The sequence below is a fragment of the Dromaius novaehollandiae genome, chromosome 3, assembly GCF_036370855.1.
Source record: "Dromaius novaehollandiae isolate bDroNov1 chromosome 3, bDroNov1.hap1, whole genome shotgun sequence".
NCBI classification, from domain to species: Eukaryota; Metazoa; Chordata; class Aves; order Casuariiformes; family Dromaiidae; genus Dromaius; species Dromaius novaehollandiae.
In genome coordinates this window covers 73,670,287-73,692,903 of record NC_088100.1, presented here as the reverse complement: position 1 = coordinate 73,692,903, position 22,617 = coordinate 73,670,287, and the positions used below count along the sequence as shown (strand labels likewise).

General features: G+C 35.7%; 1 protein-coding gene across 1 annotated transcript in view; it reads left to right on the top strand.

Annotated features, from left to right (window-relative positions):
• Positions 1-22,617, top strand: part of ADGB (androglobin) — a 129,142-nt gene that overhangs the window by 34,905 nt on the left and 71,620 nt on the right. The window contains exons 9-13 of the mRNA XM_026100288.2: positions 1,720-1,848; positions 7,320-7,414; positions 9,937-10,111; positions 10,927-11,017; positions 14,557-14,701. Coding sequence (XP_025956073.1) covers positions 1,720-1,848; positions 7,320-7,414; positions 9,937-10,111; positions 10,927-11,017; positions 14,557-14,701 — 635 coding nt within the window. The remainder of the gene's footprint in view (positions 1-1,719; positions 1,849-7,319; positions 7,415-9,936; positions 10,112-10,926; positions 11,018-14,556; positions 14,702-22,617) is intronic.

Here is a 22,617-nt window from a genome sequence, read left to right as displayed (position 1 = left end):
AGTCTATAGGTTTGTTTTTTCTCTCATTTATGTCATTGAACATGTTGTGATGGTGTAAATTCAGAAGTTCTGTTTTAACTATAGACCTCATTAGAAGCAGTATCAAACTCTTACTTTGTGAAAACTCAGTTTTATTTCATGACAGAGATTTGTGCAGCTCTGTGAGACAGAGGCATTTCCCTAAAGAGTGGTTCATTGCAGAAGGATCACAGTCATAGGGGTTACAGTTTCCTCAAAGGCAACTGAGCCAACACTGTTCTAAGTATGTTACAAAAAGTGATTACCTGCAGAGAGTTCTGACAACTATATTTTAATGTTTTTAACCTTCATTGTTTTAATAACTTTTCTGTTTATGCTACCAAGGTATAGGTATTAATATTTTTCAAGAGCTTATTTCAAAATCTAATTTACATTTAAATGAAAATACTAACCCTTATAACCATATTTGTCCCAGTATATTATTCTGTAATGTTTAGACTCGAGGCTGATTTTTGTTACCTGCTGTTTTAACTTGAAGGCATAGGTGCAATTTCACAACACTTTTCAAGTTAGTGGAAAGTACAAATCATAAACTAAAAATTATATTTCTTCCTAGATTTTGAAAAAACTGTTCCCCGCCCAACTTTGAATCCCAGAGACTAAGTAGTAATGTGAAAAGTGGCATAAAAATAGTAGAGGAGACCTGGCGGAGGGTATATTCTCTTTGCTTATGAATTCTTGCCATCTTCTTAAGACCTGCCCACTAGTGTAGAAGTTATTTCAGAGCTAGGATGGACATACGCAGAGATGCTGCCACTAGGAACAGCACTATCATTCATGCAGCAGGGTGATGTAATTTATTCCCATAAAGCTTTGTACATTAAATCCTTGTCTAAGCTTTATAAATTATTTCAGTAATCAGGAAAGTATTAAGTTGCAGTAAAGCTCTGTGATGTTCAACTCTGAGGCCACAAAGCTGTGTTCTGAACCTTTGTGAGAGTGCTGGGTTTTTTAAATTGGAAATGCATTTTTCTATAGTCTTAAATAAGTATCATGGATGGAAAAAGGGTTCTGATTCTGGAAGTTTTTTTTCTTTCATGAGATGTTAGAAGCATTCCTGACAGAATCCTCTTCCTAACTTTCCTCCTTCAGGCTGATATTTTCCTTGCTGGCTATCTATGTTTGTTTTGGAAAAGTTTGCCCAGAGCAATTTAATAATTTCTCAGAAAAAGTAGCTATAAAGGGGTTTCTTCCCTTTGAAATTTTATAATGGTTTTGTTGACCTTTTATTGAAATATCTATTGCCCCCATATCCTGAAACAGCAATTGTTGAGTAGTAGTCCCCTGGGAGCCTGTGACCATGTTTGACTGATTGTTTTGGAAATTACTGGTGTGTGAGATCAGGGACTTGAAGAAAATATTTTACACTCTGCTAGGAATTCAGGAATTCCAAACTTTATAGTGGGGAAGTAGGAGTTGTGCTGTAACGGGGAGATGGGACTGGAGCATCCCTAGCCCTCTCTCAGTAAATCTGTATGTACATCTTAAGAAAATCCCACTTTTTCTTTTTTCAATGAATGACATTAACCCTTCAGTGATCTCAGTGCTTCTAACGTGAATAGTGAATATTTTTTTGAATTTATCTAAAATATCACTATACCAGTTGCCCAGTACAAGACTCTATGACTGGAAGTTTTTATCTGAAAAACAAAAATATGTCATCCTTATTTTGTTTAATAGAAAAAGCAGAGCAGAAAGAAGTTGGAAAGAGGAAAAGCAGAGATGGAGAAAAAGAAAAAAACAAGCCATTGCTTCAGTCCTCACGAATCTCAGCAGATGTCCAAAGCTCTCTTCAAGCCTCAACTGAAAGTGAGTCCTTTGCTCTAGAAATACAAGCAAGGAGTTACATGTAAAGAAAGGGATTTTGTTTTTAATTTGAGTTTTTTAATTCAAGTTGCAGGGGGGTTTAAATATACTTATTTATATCAGTTTCCTGCTTCTTGATGTAAATCCTGATTAAAATTGGTGGTTTAAATCATTTGATTTATATCAATCCAATATTGCTGTTTGTCATCAGCAAATATTACAAGGTTTATTCATTTGACTTCCTACTTTTTATAGTGCTGATGGGGTTAAATTTTCAAATCTATTAAAGGAACATAGTTGTTTCAGTGGTAGTAGTTGTGGAATAGAAAATGAGGCTTTTCACGTGAATATAAAGAGAGCGTGACCAGACCAAGTATGTCATGACGAAAAGAAAGCAAAGGAGAAGCAGAAGGACCCAAGTTAAGTGATGAATTCTAGAAATTGTACTAAATCAGTGAAAGGACATTAAGAATTATCAGAGTATGGAACCACATGACATTTTGGTCTTCGTTCTGCCATATAAAAGACAGTTTATTTTGTTTATCCGAAGACAGTTAATGGTGTGCCAAAAGGTTATGTAGAAGCACAGTTTCAGGTCTTGTGATTAGAGAACTCTTTCGTCCTGGGTCTGTTTCATAAACAGAAGATGAAATGCGGGTGTTCCAAAGACATAAAATATCCATAACCTTTGTTAACCTTTGTTAAAGTTAACAAGATATTGTTTTGCTGAATGAAGTTATTTCTCTAGATCAATGGGATTAAGAGAGGTGTCATTCAATTTTACTAAAGCTTCTGAACCCTGAGATGTTGCACATGTATGTTGAAAAGACTACATTGAAAAGAAGGGGTTCTGTTCAGACATTACCAAAGCGAAAAAAGAACCAGAAAAGAGTTTGAAAAAGAGTCAGAGATAGATATCTCAATACTGGCTTGTTAAGAATTGAAATAGGATTAAACTTGGAGATTGTAAAGTCAGAGGCAGTGAGACGGGGAGCAGACATAGGATTAGCAGGTGGCAAAAAAAGAAGTAGAATTGTAATTTCACAAAATACTGAATTAAAAGGCATTTTTCTTGTGAGGATGTTTATAGCCACTGGTGAAAAACGTGTAGGCTTTATGAGATAGATGGCATGCAAATATTGGCTAAGGATAGCAGAACTTCTTTTGTGCATAAACTTTGAAACTACAGCTAGGTTCAAATTCAGACTTAAGAGACTGTGGTTGCAGAAAGTTTCTGAATTGTTCTTGGGACTCTTGTAACAGCCACTTTACTTAATGCAACAGATCTTTTTTTTAATGTTAGTGGCTTGAAAAGTGTTCATTTCCAGCACCATAGAAGTGCACTACTGCAAGTTTTTACTCTGCTTTCACTCAGTATTGAGTATGAGGACTTTAAAGAAATTGCTCTCCTTTCTGTAATAAATGTGAATTACTTCTAAAGAGGTATTTATTCTAGAGAAGTTTGCATTTTACTCTTAACATGGCAAAACCTTTTGTGTTTTTCATTACATCATTTAGTTTCTATACTTATTTTATGCCGTGTGTGTGTGTGTGTGTGTGTGTGTGTGTGTGTGTGTAAAATCAGTCACACCATTCACAGTCACCAAATTGGAGTAATAATTGGGAGGCCAACTGCAACTGTATGCTCAGAATGTATGCTGAAGTCATCCTGGCACATCAGTTGCTTCTAAGTATTTGGAAACTTTGCAGAATCACAGAATCACAGAAAGGTTGAGGTTGGAAGGAAACTGGAGATCTTCTAGTTCAACCCCCCTGCTCAAGCAGGGACACCTAGAGCACGTTGCCTAGGAGTGTGCACAGATAGCTTTTGAATATCTCCAAGGATGGAGACTCCACAGCCTCTCTGGGCAACCCATTCCAGTGCTCTGTTGACTTCACAGTAAAGAAGTTTTTCCTAATGTTCAGGCAGAACTTCCTGTGTTTCAGTTTGTGCCCATTGCCTCTCGTCCTATCTCTGGGCACCACGGAGAAGCATCTGGCCCCATCCTCTTTACACCCTCCCTTCAGATACTTACACACATTGATAAGATCCCCCCTCTCCATCTTCTCTTCTCCAGGCTGAACAGTCCAACTCTTGCAGCCTTTCCCCATGAGAGAGATGTTTCAGGCCCTTCATCATCTTAGGAACGCTTCGCTGGACTTCCTGCAGTAGCTCCATGTTTCTCTTACACTAGGGAGCCCAGAGCTAGACCCAGCACTCCAGCTGTGGCCTCACTAGGGCTGAGGAGGGTTACCTCCCTTGCCCCTCTGGCAATGCTCTTCCTAATGCAACCCAGGACACCACTGGCCTTCTTGGCCACGAGGGCACATTGTTCCTTTATAGGCTTTCATTTTGTAGGGATCATCATGTATATAAATAGAGTTCTAAAGCCTTGGCTCATTCAAACCAATGCCTGCTGCACCCTCTAAGTCCAATTTGAGTTGTAGTATCCTTGATGCATTATACCTGCTTGTTCCTCTGTTCATCCTGTTCTGTGGATTCAGCAGAATAACTGGCGCTTCAGCTGATCAGTCAGGGCTCTTCTTGAGAGCAGTTGGCTCTTTGATCCTGTGGTTTATCAGCTGTCCAGGCCCTAGGAAGTTTTTGCAGGCAATTATTACATTCCTACAGGTCCTGCTTAGCACATAATCAGTACTTTATTAGTCATCAGGCTTTTCTTCTGGTAACTATTTCTCCTTTCATACCTATGGAATCCATTCATTCTAATAAAGCATTTTTATGACAGGGACATATGATGATATGTACCACTTAGGCCCCTTGTTCCTATTATAAGCCACCACTCCACCTCCCATGTACTCTTCTAGACTAATTTTTTCCCAATAACTTATGAGCTGCTGGAAGGAGAATACTATTCTAGTGAAGAGGGTATTAGCCAGAAATTTGGGAGTCTGTTCTTCTACAGACCAGCTGTTTATTTTTGCCAAGTCTCTCTGTGCCTTGATGCCACTTTTGTAGTTAGGAATAATAACTTCTATGTCACTTTTCACTGTCACAGTAGTGTTTGGAGAATATAATTATGTTAAAAATTTGTAAGTCATAGAAGTAGATCTGTAATGTTAACTGTCAAACTAAATTAAATAGGTAATACATATGAAAATGTGCGTAAGTTCTTTCCATTTTCCTTTTGCCTGTTCAAAAGAGTTTCTATGTACAAATAGGGACTGGAGTCTAATATTTTGGTATGTTTGCATTTTACCTAGATCAATTCCACTGGTACTCTCTCAGTTCTCTGGAGACTGAATTGTTTGTTCAGATTGTGTAGTATTCACTCAGTCTGCAAATGAATTTGCAGAACAGTAAGTGTGAAACTTAGACAGCTGCAAAGATCCAAAAATCTTCAACAACCCACTGCAGAATTCTTAAATCCTCACTGATGGATATAAATAATAGGCTTTGCTGAATCTAACTGTTTTGTAGCACCATATGTCACAACATTTTTCACCTAATAATACAATTTTTTCAAGGTTATCAGTTTTAACTAGATTCCCTAGACACTGAGTTCACACTAATCAGCAGTACACTTGGTGATAAATAATTTGCATACTTCCTCCTCAGTTTTGGTACAGTGAAAAATGGTCAAGTAATGTTTTATTTTTAAAAGGCACTGGTGTCATGCACAAAATCTTTTTACTATTCTAATAGTATTATTAGAGTGAATACCATGTGCCTGGTAGATTATTTGCATGCTCTAATAATTTCTTCAGTGCCCTGCAGACATTTTATTTCACAATCCATCTGGACTGAATATGACAGCTTTACGTTCCACCTGGTGTTTGATGAAATGCTTGTATTTGAGAAATACTTCTCACATGAGATGAGATTGGTATGGCTTGTGGCATGTACTGTTCTGTAACATGTTGTACATCGTAGCTACTAGTGCTGTATTTGTAGCAGATCAGATGTGTCAGCAGGGGACTGAGATCAAACCTAAATTATATTCTTGCTTTTGAGTAAGCTGAAACCCATAGTTAACACAAGAGCTGTGGTTAACATGGAAATCACAAGCACGGAGAAAGAGATACTAAGAATCTACTGGGAAGTAACTCTAACTTACCATCAGCTTATGTTTGATTAAGAAGTTGAATTTCTGGAAAAATATTTAATATGCATAGATGTTTTACTGTTTTGAGAATAAAATATTGCGTACTTTCTGAATAAATGGATTTTTAAAATGTTTGATAAATTGTATTTCTCAGGCACTTGCCCATTTTTCCTTTTCCTTTTCCTTTCCCTTTCCCTTTTATTTATTTTGTATGCAAGCAGCCTTGTTTTATTCTGTTTCACAACTACAATGCAGATACCTATTCTTAGAGCAAGTTGCAGCTGAATACTCACTGAACGTAGGAAATACTAGGAGACAGTGATCCTGCATTTGCAGTGCAGCTGAAGGGAACATGTTCCAATGAAAGACAGGTGTCACAACCTATGTTCTGAAATCCTGTTTCACATGCTTTCTCAGATGGCTAAATGAAAATACAGAGAAATAGATACCTTTCTTTTTGAACTGCTTTTTAGATCAGACCACAGACCTGTATTTCAAATATGATATTTTTTTGACTTTTAATTTTCCTGAAGCTTAAATGAATTGGCTGTCAGCCAAAAAGCCCTTGATTTCTTTTTTTTCATTCAGAGATTAAGACGGGTAGGTCTTTCACAGATGCAGGTATGAGTGGATTGAATGATTGCCTAGTGCAACAGATTTCTAGGGGTAGCAAATCGAACATGGCCGTGCTGCTCTACCTTGCCTATGGCAGAGCCTGGGGAAAACAAGTTTCGCCAAGGGCCATGGGAGAAGAGCCAGGGGGTCACCCCCTCACACTTTCTGAAATGGCCATCATTACCTCCATTTTTCCAGCTCCTTGACAGCAGTAAGAGCACCTCCCTGGTTTTCAAGCACTCGTTGTCTCAAAGATCTTTGTCTTCACTTTCATTTCCTTGGCAGAAGTGGCCACAGCTCTGGCTTCTGATCCTTTTGTTAGCAAAATCCAATTTTGCTTTCACTGCTGAGAAGCCTTCAGCTGGTACTGGCCGATCAGTATGTTTTCACTTCATCTATCTTGATGATGTGTGCTGTGTTATTTACTCTAGTATCTAGTATTTTTAATATATGAAGAAAAATAAAACAATGAATGACCAAAGCTACCTCTGACCTGTTGCGTTTCTAAGCTGTAGCTTCTGTTATTCCTCTGTGTGGAGAAGTAAAATATGTAAAAGTTTCTGATGCTTTAAACAGACAAGGATTAAAACAATGTGTTTTTTTCCAGCCATGACTTCTCTTCTGTATACTTTACAATAAGCTCCTGTTTTGAATAAAATAAACTAGTCAGAGAAAGAAGTATTCTATAATAGATTATAAATAGTTTATAATAAAGCAGAATAATTTAAGGTGAGGTATCACAACATTTATTTAATGTTTGTCTTGTTTTAAGAGATATTAATGTTTTCTCTCTAGATTCCTTAGTGTCAACCCAGCCACAGATGATAGTGTATGCTAGCTGTATACCACTACATTTGTTTGAAGAGAAGATTTTTTCATTAGGCCAGATGGTAAGATACTGTACTCTCCAGACAAGAAAATATTCTATATTTTATTATTAAGATGTTTATTTTTGTAACAACTACATTGTAAAAAAGTATAGCACAGTAAAACAGTCCTCACATAATGACTGTCAGTGAAATTTGCATTTTAGTTCTTCCAGATACTGATCATGCATTTTCCTACCGTAACCCTGGTCATTCTTCAATATTACTTCCCTTTCCTCTGGAGCCCAGGAGTTAAAGTCTCTGATTAAGGAGATGCGGACTAGAAAATGCATCATCTTGAGATATTTATGAATGAAAGAAGCAAGATTAGTTATTGTAAGAGCTACTTGAAAAACATGAATTACAAGGGTTTTTTTCAGACTACAGTTCAGAGCTTCTCTGATATATACTTTCTGATTGGTTGTTTTATAAGAAATACCATGTTTTTGTACATTTATATCATTAGCATTGTAACTGATGAAAGCAGCTGGAGAATAGCATGCATTTACATGCAAAAAAAAATGCTTGAATTTCCACTTAGCCACTCACCCTCCACAGAAAGCTATTTATAATATCAGAGCAGGCTTTCTTGATTAGATTCTTAATTAGATTTGATTTCTTTACATTTTTAATCATTTTCCACATAATTAGAACATTAAATTTAAGCTGCCTTCTCAGGAAACTGGTAGGCTTCATTAGAATAAAGAAAGGACATTTCCAAAAATGTTTTTCAGGTCTTATACTTAACTGCAATTAATTCTTGCGCTATTTTCTTCCTTAAAATTGCACTGTGTATTTTATGTTATTTTAAGGACTGGCTTGATCTCTGTGATTTTAATCTATGTAATTTAAGGTCTTAGACAATATTGTCTCTTTGCTAATAATGTAGTAATGGTCATCAAGAAGCAATATGGAAGCAACGGCATAAGGGTTACATTTTTCCTGCTCCATAAGGCCTTGAGTCTGAATCTCAAACTTGGCCTCAGTCCATTAGGGTACAGAGGTTATTGAAAAAGAGGCATGACAGACTAGATAGGATGAGGCAGATGAATCTATATGTCTAAAACAGTATTTTGGTAAAGACTGATAGAAGAGTAGAAGCTGACGGAAGGTAAATATAGAAGTATAGAGTATTTCTTTTGGGCCTCAGCTAAGAAAGCCTTTTTCAAGCTTTTTGGGAGGGCTGAGAAATAAATTGGTATAGTATTTAATTATGGAAATAATTAAAATTTGGAGGTGTAGATCAATTGTTAAGGAAAAGAGTGGCTCCCTAGGCTCAGTAGAAATTTTTCATCCACTGCAGTCATGTCATAATTTCACTCCAGGATTTTTGCAGTTTCCATTGTAACTGTGCTTCCTAGTGCATATATTCTTGTATATATGTAGCTAGAATTTAATTATCTTAAGCTTGCTCAAATAAGATGAAAAAAATCAATTGAGTCATTCAAGTGTGTCTCCTGCTCAGCAACTATCTGACAATATCTTGCTTATGGCAGCTAGCGTGGTCCTCTTCAGAATCCTTTCCAGTCTCAGATATTTTACTTAGATTTTTAAGTTGTTTGAATGTGTGTGTAACTAGTCACTACTCCTATGACCTCTCCATATAAATTCCGAGATCAAATGAACCTTATAAAGTGCTTTGGCATCTTAACATGTTTAATTTGATCCTCTCTATTTAAATCACTCCAATAATCATAAGTACAGTCCTCTCTGCAGAATTTATAACTATAGTCTCAGGAACATCTTACAGTGAGCAGGAACAATCAGAGACTTGTTGATAAGCATGTTAAAGAAATAAGTAATGGGCGGTTTATTTAGCAAGCAACAGAAGGTGTAATTTTAAAATAAAAAATAAGGATACCCAAATCTTGAAAAAGAACATTCAGTAGTGAAGAAATAACATACCTAAGTATTGGGCCGTAATTATTTTAATGGGAAGAGCACCACTCAATGTCCACACTCATAATTGTTCCTAAGCCCACTGCTAAGGGCTCTGTTATATGGGTCTGTAATGTGTTTTCTAAATTAGCCATGAGATAAAAGGCTTAATTTTAATGTCATATTTGTTCAAAGTGATACTACATTATGAAGATTTCACAAGCTATCAAAAAGACCAGTTGCTTTTAGAATTCTGCCACTTTATAAAGACAGCATGATGTAAGGACTGTTCTTCAGAAAAACTATTTTAGAACATCTATATTTAAAACAAAATGGTGTCACTCTTCTCTTACTTATTCACTCTGCTTCACTTGTATGTCTATAAGACCTAAAAGCATGTGGTTGTATGAATAAGTTGAAAGAAGTGATGAATCTATTATAAAAATTAAAATACATGTATACACTTCTAACTATTCCATTATAGATTTTCTGCTGAATATCAATCTTTTTTAGAGTGTTTTTGGATAATATTGTCAGGTGAACTGTTCTCGTTTCATTAATTATCCTAAACCATTAGATGCTTCTGCACACATGCTGTTGGTTTTTGAGAGAGGGGTCATGAGAAGGGAGAGCTGTCCTTGGTCAGGATATCTTTCTTTGTTTCATAGGCTGATTCTTCAGAGAAGCTGAGGCAATATGGACTTTCCCACCTATATAGCCATCCTGTCCTGGTTACTAGAACTAGGTCCTGCCCTCTGGTAGCACCACCACAACAACCACTGGTTCCTCGCTGGAAGCTTTTCCGTCAGAAAAAAGAAACTATCGTGACATCTGAACCTCAAGGTTTGTCTACTCAAACTTCTAGAATAAATTTTGTAATTACACCTGAATCATTATAAACATTCCCATGGTCATACTTACAATCATATTCTTTTAGCATGATTTCAATAGAACTGTCTGGGGGATTACTTTTTCTTCTTTTTTGGGAGGCTATTTTTGTGCGATACTTCCCCTCAGCTCTATTTTTTCTTAAATACTTTGAGAAGTGTCTTATTGACTCTCTAGAAAAGCTCTCTACTCTATTGGACAAAATTAGGAGGGGGTATAATGAGAGCACTGCAGGAGCTCTCTGATGCAGAGCCATGAAAGCTTCTAAACACCTTTTAAATATTTGAAGTAGTGATTAGTCCTGCTGTAACAACTCACAATTTTAGGAGTAAACACTTGTTTTAGGGTTTGTCTACACTGCATAATACAGGTACATGAGTGACATGAGGTAGCATGGATATGAAAGCTTTACACACATGCTAGCAAAATATACTGGAATAAGAAACAGATTAAATTAGAAAGGGCAGAATGTACTACCATAGTTCTGAGGTAGTTTGAATATCTTTACATATAGGTTAAGCCCACTTTTAATACCTTGCAAGCTGAGGATCAGTGTTGACTTATTTTTTCATGATACTTCCTCTAAAGCTACCCAAGATTGTTCTTTTCCATTCAAGTATATGAGATGATACTTAGAGATTCTTTTCTGAAGTCTTTTTAGAATTGTTTGGGGTGAGTATGCCCAATGGAAATTATGAGGGAAAACTCTAGTGTTAAATAGTAGTAAATATTTCATATGAATATGTCTTTAATAAGTTACTTTTTTCCAGAACCTGTAATGAAGAAACCTGAAGAACATGTTGAGATTGCTAGCCCATTTTTGAATTATAAAATCAACATTCTCAGAGTACCAACAGATACGTAAGTATTCAATGTAGTTTCAACATTCACATCATACTGTCAGTCAGTTACACTGTAAAAATACAGTGGTTTATTTTTATCTGTGTCACAGGGAAAAACTGCTTGGTTGATGTATTTTAAAGCACATCAAGATCAAAACAATCTATTGAGTTATTGATGACACATAATAAACTGGCAATCAGTGAACTGTATGTTTAGGATCAGTATCAGCAATACAACGGATAAACCATGATGCTAGACACTTATAAAATGTTAATAAAAACCTACAAACTTCTGAACACCTTTCAACAACTAGTTGTAGTCACACACACACACGCGTGCACATACACACACAGTCATATGCACCCTCTGGCATTGTGGGTTACAAGCACACCCCCTCTTCTGAGACTGCAGGTTCCCTTACTTGCACAGACCTCCCATTGGAGTTGGGGTGCTCAAAGCTTTATGACCTGCTCCCTACAATCTGCTAATCCACATGACAGTGAGAAAACACCCCAGCAAGTGAACTGAGCATACCTGAGGGGTGGATCCCTTCTTGTTTCACCCTGCACTGACAGTCCCCTGGCTGGATGCACACTCCGTAGGGTGTCCAAAAGCCAACAGCTCTGTCAGGCCTAGGCAGAGGTTGTCATGCTGGCAGGGCAACCTCTGGTAGCATCAGACCAGGTTTTGACTATTGCTGTTTCTGCTGCAGGGTCTCTCCCCCCTGTTGCATGTTTTTATAATTCTTTTATATTTCTTTTCAAGCTGAATCCTTTTGTTTCAATTGTCTCTATGTAATTCTCTGGTTCTGTTTAATCTGTCTGATCCTGATCTTTAACAGTGTGGGGCAAGTGCCTTCACAGACCATTTTGTGTATTTTGATCACAAACACTGTGTACACTCAGATTCCTGTCTTAACAGCTGCTGTTATCCAGGCCATTTTGCTCGGGATGGCCATGCAAGCACCACTGTATGCCTGTACTACCTAAATTTATTTGCTGATGTTGCTCAATGAACTGTGAACATTTCACCTGATTGGTAGTCACAGAAGAATGTCTCAGCATTTACCTTTTCTGCAGAGTATTGTCTTGAATGTGTGAAAATTTTGTACCTCTGAATCATTATTCTTCCTGAAGTAGAGTAGAATCATAGAATTCAGCATAAAATTGTTGTCTGAAATTATTTATGGAGTAAAAACATTGTAATCCCAATTTACTTTTGCTTTCTAGTAGTAGATGCGCCAGCCACGAATGGGTCAGGTATCTTTAATGAAAATGAAAGTGCAATTATATCCCAAAGGTTTGTTTATCACTTGACTCAGAGATTTTATTTTGTCTTTAAAACATTTTACCAGTTTCTCAACTCAGTGGCCCAAACAAGTAGAACATCCAAAAGGTCCTTTAACCAGAAATAGGAATATTCTTAGATATTTTTCAAGTTTTGCCTCAAGTTACTGGTCTTTCTCAGTTCTTGCAAATAACACTGTGACAGTCAGTTAACTAGACTGAAGAGGGAATCATTGAATGGGTAGTTAGTACTTTCACTGATTTCACATTGATTGCATGGAACAATACACCACTAATACTGTTGATAGTTGAATTTTCATGGATTTATGAGTAAAACTCTGTCAGTTCATTATGGTTGTTACAAGCAGTCTGAAAGAGTTTAGCTGAATGAGCTCATGCTCAAAACAAAACTTTGCATAAATGCCCTATGTTAAAGACATTTGGCAGTCTTATAAACCATTGAAAACCAGGGTCTTTTAAGAGGGACTATCAGGCAAGCAGTTTCAGAAGTTGGTGTATACACGACTGCTAATCAATATTCAATATTCAGCATAATCCATTGCTCACAGACAAGAGAAGCATTACCATGGAGTGTATCAGGTCCCTGGGTTTTTTTCCTGTGCCTCATTGCATAAGAGCTTATTGTCAGGCTTCAGCCAATGGTATGAACGTTCAGTAGAAACCACTAGAATTGCTTATCTCCTCTCTTTCATTCTGATTAAACTGCTAGCAGAGGAAGCATGGCAGTATCATATACTGAATGAGCATTAAAAGGTTCATGTTATTTTGGAGGATATTTCTTTTCTTGAACCAGAGTCTGGTTTGTATATTGTTGGGGGTGTGTCTGTGTGTGTTTTTAACATGTATGCATCTTTTGATAAGTACCTCTCTAAGTAATCTAAATAAATTATATACCCGACAGGCTCTCCATTTTGGTCATAGTAATTGGAAGGATTTATAATAAGCCAGTTTTAGACTTTTTTGAACAGCAGCATTTTTCCATGGAAAAATAAGCTCAGAATATTATTGAATATTCTGGGAAGATCATAGCTTTGCTGATACAGTTGCATTTTACTGGTTAAAAATACATTAAATTACTTACTTTTTTGTTTTCAAATCATAGGACATACATAAGAATACATAAAAGTGCTCTAAGCAATACCCATAAATTTATTAAAATAATGAGTGAATAATAATTAAAATGCAGTATTTGTATATTAACATAACTATGTTTTCATATTTAATAGATTGCTTCATGGTCCACTTATCCCATTTTGTGAAGGATCGTTTACTTAATGTGCAAGTTTCCATGACAATCAGTTAATTTAGTCTTGTGATTTAATTAACAGGTTGTAAACCAGACTATATAGTGAGAATTAGCATTTTATTAAAGTAATATAGCTGCATAAATAACATAAGGGACTTAGATTCACAATTGGGACTGAAACTGTTTTTAATCTCATGCTTTTATTCTAATCTAATGTTTTTATGCTAATCAAATGTTTTGAAACACTCGAAGATAATTGTGACAGCGCTACTGCTAAAGGTCTTGATCTTTCATTATATCCATCTTTAAGAAAGGACTAGATAAAACATGCTTACATTTTTCTCTGATCTTTATTGCTGTAATAAAACAATTATACATTTACATCTAATTGGCATGTGTGCAACATTGTTTTCATCTAGTTCTTCTAGTTTGTTTAACAAGCAAAGAGTAATTTATATTTCTGTCAGTTATTTTTACCTTTGCCTCCACTGAAGTCAGAGACAAAGCTTCCATTTCTACAGCAGGAGTAGGCCTTACACAGTTTGCCTTGGTTTTCATGTGTTTAGCTGTCTGTTAGCCATGGAGATAAATTTTGACAGAAAAGACAAAACTATTCCACTGACAGAAACACAATTTTTTGCCATACCTCCGTTTGGGTAGTGTACTGTTTTAATTTTTTCTTTTTTTTGTCTAGGGGCGACAGAAATTTGGGACCTGTTTTTTTGAGGGTTGGTTAAGAGGGCAACAGTTCAGGTTTTTCAAGCATAGATATGCATGTAGTGGTAAGCCAGTAATGATAAGGAATATATTGTCAGTAGGTTGAATATATTGCCAGTAATGGTAAGGAATATAAGGTTTTATGCTACTCTATTAAGCTGTCAAAATAAAGGAGGCCCAAATTATTTTTGACAAAATATTGTTAAAAATAGTAGTTATGAAGCCTGTAATTTGAAAGCAAATGTATGGACTAATGCTTTTGAACTTTCTTTTATTTTATTATTTAGTCACTTTCCAAAGGCTGCCATCAAAAAAGGATTTCAGTCCTTATGCCTTCTCCCTTCTGTTCCTGAAAATGATGAAAATGAAAATGACATTAATGTGGATATGAATCAAAGTATGAAATGCTTAAAAGCAGAAGATAATTCTCAGGTAATAATTTTCCTATTTTTTTTTAACACGACCTAGTTTTATGTTGCAAAGGCTAGTGAAAGACAAAATAGAAAATGTTAAGTACTCAAATATGGATTTTTAAGAACTCTTTTAGTAAGCTTTTTCTTTCTCTTTTTATATAACTTGCCTGTTCTTTTCATTTTATAGTTATATTGAGGCCTTCTGGGTGGGAAATGTTTACTAACATTTTTCATGTTAACATTTTTTCATCATTTATTCCTCAGATTATTATAGCACTATTACTAACACTATAAAATATTTTGGGTTTGTTCTTTAAAATCAATTTGATGGGGAAAGCCTTAACAAGATAGTCACATGCCTTTATAAATAAATGTGTATTTCATGGATTAATTAACTTTATTTCACCTACAATGGAGGATGTACCTAGGCACATGGCTACTAGAAAAATGAAAACACACACCTTAAAATTCCATCCTTGTTTGGTTCTTAATTAAAAGACTTCGGGCTAGAGGTAAAAAAAGAATTACGGCCTCAGTGCTGAGTTTGCCTGCCCTCAGAAGCCTTCCCATTAGAAGCCTTGCCTTCTAATGAAATCCTCAACCATCGCTCCCTCAGCAATGCAGTGAGAGAATGAAGTTCCTCCAAACAGATTCACTAAAGCCAGCACACTGATCAGAGATTGCCCAAACTAGCCAGGGAGATGCCCCAACAAAAGGAAAGTGGCATCACTAGCAGTTACCAGCTCAGGGTAGATGTCTCCACTGTAGATTACTAAGATAGGTAGAATGAATCTCACCCCAAATCCGTTAAATATTAGTTGGATGCCTTTTGGCAGATCTATCTAACTATTGATTTTTTTTTTAAGTGGTACGTACTTTGTTGTTTAGATGTGCTACCAAAGTCTGCTTTTGGATAAACCTTTAACAACATGTTCAATGTGGGATTTAAATCTTAGATGATGAACAAAGCAGGAAACTTTCAAACCAACAGTTTCTGAACACTAAAACAGATAATGCAAAATATTTTGTAGGGTGAAATCATTCACAGCTTAGAGAATTAGAGACTGAAATATTCAACAGCTGCAGAGAAACAGGTTCACTGATGTCATTGTATTTGCACAACTACAAAAGAATCCACCATGTCAGCAACCATACCTCTTGAATTTCATAGTTATTGCAGCAAATATTGCTCATCTCTTTTACTTCCAGAAAAAAAGAGGCCTAGCATATATACAAATGCCTTGCAATAATGCTGTACTCAATGTCTGGATCTGACTCAATAAGCCAATAAATAGATTTGAGGGAAGATTTCGTCTCAACTTGTGAATGTTTACTGCAGTTCTCCTCATTACATTTATTTTCTATCTCAGATAAAGACTGAATACTACTTCTGTATCTTTTATGTTCAATATGATAGCAATATAGAAAGTAACTTAAAAGAATCTATAGAATTTGTTCTTCCATAGTGCTGTGCTCAGAAGGAAAATCAGCAACAAAGTCTTGAGCTCAGTCACAATGCTGCAGTAATGATGACCCAATTATTTTAAAAATTCTACTATCCCTTTTTAGGACGGGGATAAGTGGGATAAATGGGGATAATATTTGCAATATTTGATTGATGTACAGTGACTGCCTGTAGGGTTTTAAAAAATATTTGAAGACCACAAACATACATTTGAGAGTAGTATTAGATATGTTTATGAACAAAGAAAACATAGTATTTTTTTAGTGAATTTTGAAGTAAAAAGAAAATCATTTTCTATGTAACATTAGGGTGCCTATTTATGTATTTCCTCTTCAGAGTATATTACAATGCCATTTTAATATTCTAGATCTGAATTTCAGAATCTCTTATATCTACTGTGTATATAGAAAGTATGCAGGTGTGGGGGTATATTATTGGGTGCTTATGAATTAAAAATAAGACAATTCTATAGTGAAGGAGAATTCTTTGCAATAGAATATATTATTAGCTAGTCTGTATTTTGTGTACATTTTATCCACAAGTAATAGTTTAATTAGTACTTCATGACCTTTTTAAAGTCTTTTTAATAACTGCAAGTCATGAAAATCATTACAAAAGCAGCAGGGTAAAAAGCTGTAAGTAGCTTCTTACCATGTATGATAATCAGTAGTTGTGTGACTTCAGTCTCTCTAGCTGTACAAATATAGATATAGTTAATTACAAAGTGATAGACATCTACGTGCTAAAAGCATAACAGTAGTTTGGAACATCACTTTGATTTTCCCCTCTAGTCCATGAGTCTAAAAACCGTTCTGATTGTAGAATGCTGGTCTGCCACAGTAGTGCATGTATTCAAGGAGAGTCAAGGGCAAGGATGAGAACACCTGAGAGACAGACATTGATAAAAATGGAAAGGTAGGAAGAAGACATGAGTGTGACTCAGTCTGAGAGTAATCTGATTCAAACATGAAATGTAAGAAGTCATGAGCAGCTAATTGACTTACACTTGGATACTTACTTTTGCCTCAGTTTAAATCTCAGCTGAAAAATGCTAGGGCTCTTAATAGCTGAAGTATGTAAACAGAAACTGCATTCAAACTGATTGCAGAAGTAAATAACATTTTTAACTTGCTGAATAATTTTATTTATTCTACATATCAAAATCTTAACCAACAAAAAATATCTTTCAAAATTATAGGGATAGCACTGGAAGGTTCCTTGTGGGAGAGCTTTCTTTCCCTAATTTTAATACTTGAAAAAACAGTAAATATCTACACCATAGTTTCTTTTTTTAAAGCAACTAGTGATTGCAAAACAAAAACCTGAAGAGAAACTTTGAGATCTCCAGTTTGCTACGTTATTGCTGATAGTTGTGTGATAGAAGAATGAAAAAGTTGTGTGATTACTATTTGGGGCAAATCTGTGCTTAAAACCTTTGAGATAGATTTGGTAGATCTTTGGGATGTAGCACTTTTATTGTGCCAGATCCTCATTAAGTTTATATTGCCATATCTCAATTCATTTCAATGGAACTATCTGAGATTACAACCAGTGAATATCTGGTTCACTGTTCCTAAGGTCCATTGTCACAGAAACAGAGGTTAGTAATATCTGAAAGATAAAATTTAAGGAGCTGATATGCCTTCATTGAAGAATATTGGATTGAAAGATATGGCATTATCCATCCTGTCCTCGAAGTATTTATGCCAAAGAATAGAAATTTCTTCGTTATTGATTTTTTCAAACAGTTTTTTCTCTCTGAGTTTTCCATTCCCTCTGATTTTGCAGTTCTGAAATTTTTGTGGATTTATAATTAGAAAAAAATCTCTTTTTACCTGTGTTTTTGTAGATAAAATGATCTCAAATCACCCTTTTAATTAGAAAAATACATTTTGAGAAATAGTGTGTTTAAAAACTCCATGAAATAGGCCAAGTTATTTAATGAGGCCCCCCTTTTTATTCTTCTTTAAGAAATAAGGTGATTTTATTTATGTGAGTTGCATTTTGACATGTGGAAGTAGATTCCTGGCTTATTCTCTTTAGTTGTAGAAGTTTCTTCACAGAATAAATAGCTTCCTGAGCCAAAAAGATTTCAGAATTTTTTTTTTCTTTTTTTTTTTTTTGTTATTCACTTTCAGGTCAAAAAAAGCAAAAGGCTAATCAGCTATAAATTTCACAGTATGTGTTGCAGTTGTCTAGAACAGTAATTTCAGCAAACTCTTAATAGAGAAAGATGATCCTGAAATAATGTTTCCTTGTACATCTGCCATTCAAAAGCCTACTGTAATATTCTTCATCCTAATGAATTCTTTAATACAAGCTAACTCCAAATCCATTGGGAAGAAGAAAGGTTTTTACCTTCTGGTTCGATAAAATGTTGAGCAGCAACAAGGCAAGGAAAAGCTAGTCCAAATATGTTTATCGTCAGAACTTGCCAGTGGCTATTAAATATTTTAATAGACTTACCTAATTACCATCTCCAGAAATCCTAAGCAGGTTTCTGTTTGTGGATTCTTCAGCCTCATACTCCCTGGCATTGCTCTTTTCTAGTGCAGAAGTGTTAAAATCACCACTCTCTCCCCTTGATCTAAACACAATACACTTATTCTTAAATATGGATGTTTACCTCTCCTTTTCCTTACTTTTAGTGCCATCCTTACATATGGAAGCTCAGTCTTACCTTCTTCTGCCTAACCATTGATGTCTGTCTCAGTGTTCTGTTTAGTTTGCCAGCTGTAGGTGTGCTTTTTTCTTATTCTCCGTAAATATTCCAGCACTGTTGTGTCATAACAACCCTTCTCTTCTCCTCATGACATGTTTCATAAACCCAGTGAATTCGTATTGAGTTAACAGGACGTCTAGATGGACAAAAAAATCTATTTTCTTGAATAATGATATATTTGGAAATTGATTTTGATCTGCACATGGTGAAGAGTCCCCACTTACTTTTTCAGGAAAAAGAAATGCACAAGAGGGACTTGAACCCTCATTTTAGATGTTTGTGGTATAGAGAGAATCTTTCTGAGTGGGTCTGTGAATATCCACTTACTTATACAGATTGGGACAGCCCCAACAGTAGGGACTGCGTAAAAAAGAAGATGAGCTGATAATCCAGTATTTTTAAGCCATTCCTACACATCAGTCTGTGCACATCTGTGAGACTTTAGCTGTTCTTACTCTTGAACCACTGCCTTATCTCAAAAGCTGCTTCCGTTACCCTCCCCCACATCACAGCTAAAATTACTCCTGATACTCCATTTAGTGAAAACAATAAACTCATGAATAAAAGAATGTGTCCAAGTGACTGTAGATGTAAGGCCCTTTGATGATCAACTTCTCAGGCCAACATCAAGCCCAAAAATGTAATACAGAGTTGGATCTTAAGAGACATATTAGTCTTCTTTTCTGTTTTGTAGGTAGCTTTAAAAATGCACTTTTAATCATAAAAATAAGGTATTTGAAGCTTTATTGTTTCACTTGCAATTAATTATAGCTGAAGAGCTTATTTCTGGAGGAAGACATTTTCCAGAAAAACTGGTGTGAAAGGCTTGCCATGCATCACTTCTACAATATAAAAGGATACCAGTTTTATGAAAACATCCTGTTATTTGGTAGATTTGAACAAAATAAATACATAGCTAATGTTAAGAGGCTGAACAATACAAATTAATTGGTGAAATTAAAAAGATAGCTATAAATAAATATTTTATAGTAATATATTACTATGCATATACATATACATACATATGCTTTATTTATTATAAAGCATAAAAGATGATAAATCAAATTTTTAAGTTAATCAGCATGCAGAAGGAACGATATAACTAAATTCTCCCTGAGTCTAAATGTGTGCTTCTTCTCATGTTTTGCAGTTGGATCCCAGTCTTCTTTTATCTCATTCTTTATCAGATACTGTGGCAGCAGATTTGACCTTTTCAGACAATGCATGCTCACTAAAGAGGAAGAATGCCTTTAGTTTCTCTTTCTGTGCCAATGTCTTAGTCACTATAGCTAAGGCAATAGCATAATAAAATGAGAGCTTTCTTAACACTCCCTGTTGTTTCAAAATCAGAGAGGTTTAGGTAGAAGGACACATCCCACATCATTACAGAAGTGGGCACCTTTTGATTATGTTATATCTGCACTGCAGAAACAGAGTGAGTGAGCCTATAGGAGACTTTATGCGTCTGTGGCTCGATTACTGAAACTGGCTTGAGTAACAATGTTGAGCATCCAGATTTTCCATGGTATATTCTTCTTCAGTGGAAATTCTATCAAAGCAGCATTTGAGGACTTTCTGTGTTTCTCCAGGCCTTCCAGCAGCCAGGTGTTAATAGCAACAAAGTAGCTTTACAGTAAGCTACCACATGTCCATACTAGAAGCATGGATCATGTGTACTGTCCATGAATAGTGAGTCTGCGAGGAACTATTAGACTTGTGGTGCAAACATGACAGTCTCTAAGGCTTGTACAGTAAATCTAGTGTGGAGCACATATACTTTGGACATGCCCAGGATTTCTGAGAAACAATTGATGTATACCTGTCTGGTAAATCCTGTGAATCCCAGAAGAAATCTGCCTATACTGGAATCTCACAAATTTTAGACTCCCATGCAGAAATACAGCAGCTCTGTGTGTGGCTTCTAAGTTTTGAAGGGGAGATATAGTATAGATATTACTAGAGATTTTTCAGACCCAAATGCTGAGTCGTGAAGGTCACATGAGAAGTGATCTCAGTTTGTCTTTTGTTTTGCAAAGTTGTATGTGCAGAAGCTTGGAAACAGGAACTGAAGTACATTGGCCATTAATTGCAAAATCCTTTTATGTCCTCTTCAGTGCATTTGCTTTAGAAAAGCTAGATATACATCTAAAAAGGGACATGCAAGAATTTAACATCTTTCAATTACCCAGTTGTTCAACAAACTGTTAACCCTCTCAAAAAGCTGTATGTTTTTCTCTTAATTACTGTTTATATTAGGTTTATCCCCAGTTTTGACTTATGAACCTTCTTTAAAAATAGATTTGAAGTAGAATTTAGGATCTTTTCTGTGCAAAAATGGTCCTTTCAAATTCTCTTAATTAAATGTAGTAGTAATGCAGTTAAATTATTAGTATTAAATTATTTGGTAAAAGCACTTCTTGGTTTGGCACAGAGACTCCTAAATCTATAGTTTAATCTCTCAGCTCTTTAGTTAGTTCAATGAAGGTCAAATACCTAAATTTTTGACAAAGTGGCGAGATTCCTGAGCTTATTCTGGGCCTTTTATGCCATGGAAATGCTGTAAAATGCTGCAGAAATAATTCTATTGCAGCAAGGAATTAAAGTAGAAAGCCATAAGACTTTCCGTTAAGGATGCATTTACAAGTTCCAGCATCTTGTGTTTGCAGGGGAAGCCTATCACAGCAAAAGTGGAGTTATAGCACATGACATTGTGCAGCCTTTAGGTACCATTGTCCTCTGTCATGCACTAGTCTAGTTTAGACTGTTTAAATTATGCCAATCTGCCCCTGAAAACAGCTTTCTAAATTGCATTGAGAAAAGCATAAAAGCAGCTGCAGGTCAGGGTAGCCTGCAGGCTTCCCCTTTGAAATGCAGAACAGAAAATCACCATTTATGTCCAAATGTTGCCCAGCTCAGTGGTATCAGTTTCAGCATTATCACCTGTGACACATGTAAAAAAAGGGTATATGTGAGGAGTTTGGGTGGGAGAAAGAATGCAAATGCTTGGTAAAATGAAAGCTGGCATGAAAAGAAGCTTGCAAATTAGTTTCAATAGCTTTCTTAGGCTTTAATATTTTTCTGTGCAAAGTTTAAGCTAAATCATTTAACCCACTAATAGTACCATATTCAAGTAAAAAATATGCAAGGAACTGTGGAATTTCCCCCACTTTGCCACCCTCCCTCATAAAAAGATAGTGAGTCTTGTGCTGAGTATGTCGTATCAAAGGTGAGAGGTAAGTCAGAAATAAGGCACACATTTTTAACCATATTGAAGATTTTGATCTCTCTAAGAAAGAGATCATGCCTTTGCTGTAAATATAATAAGCATTGTATTTATATATTATTTATATATTATTATATTTATTTCAACTTCAAACACAAATAGATATTGCATACAGATTCTAGTAGCTCCTCTGGCTTGGAAAGGGCAGTGTTGACCAGAATAAAATTATGTTTGCTACCCCCCCCCCCCCAAAAAAAAACAGGCAACCAGGCAACCTTTTTATTTATGCTGCTGATATAAAACAAAAGATGCTGTAACAATGAAGCATGCTTTTTCAAATGACAGTTTTATACACTTGCAAGCAAAGAAATAGATGCTTACCTGCAAAGGAGGCTTGTTATTCTTTTGGAGTGGAAAGTATTTAGAACTATTTTATTTTCAAAGAACAATAATATCAAAGAGCATTTTTTAATAATAGAAGAGTAGGCATTTTTTTATCCTAGACTTCAGATCATATGTACTTTT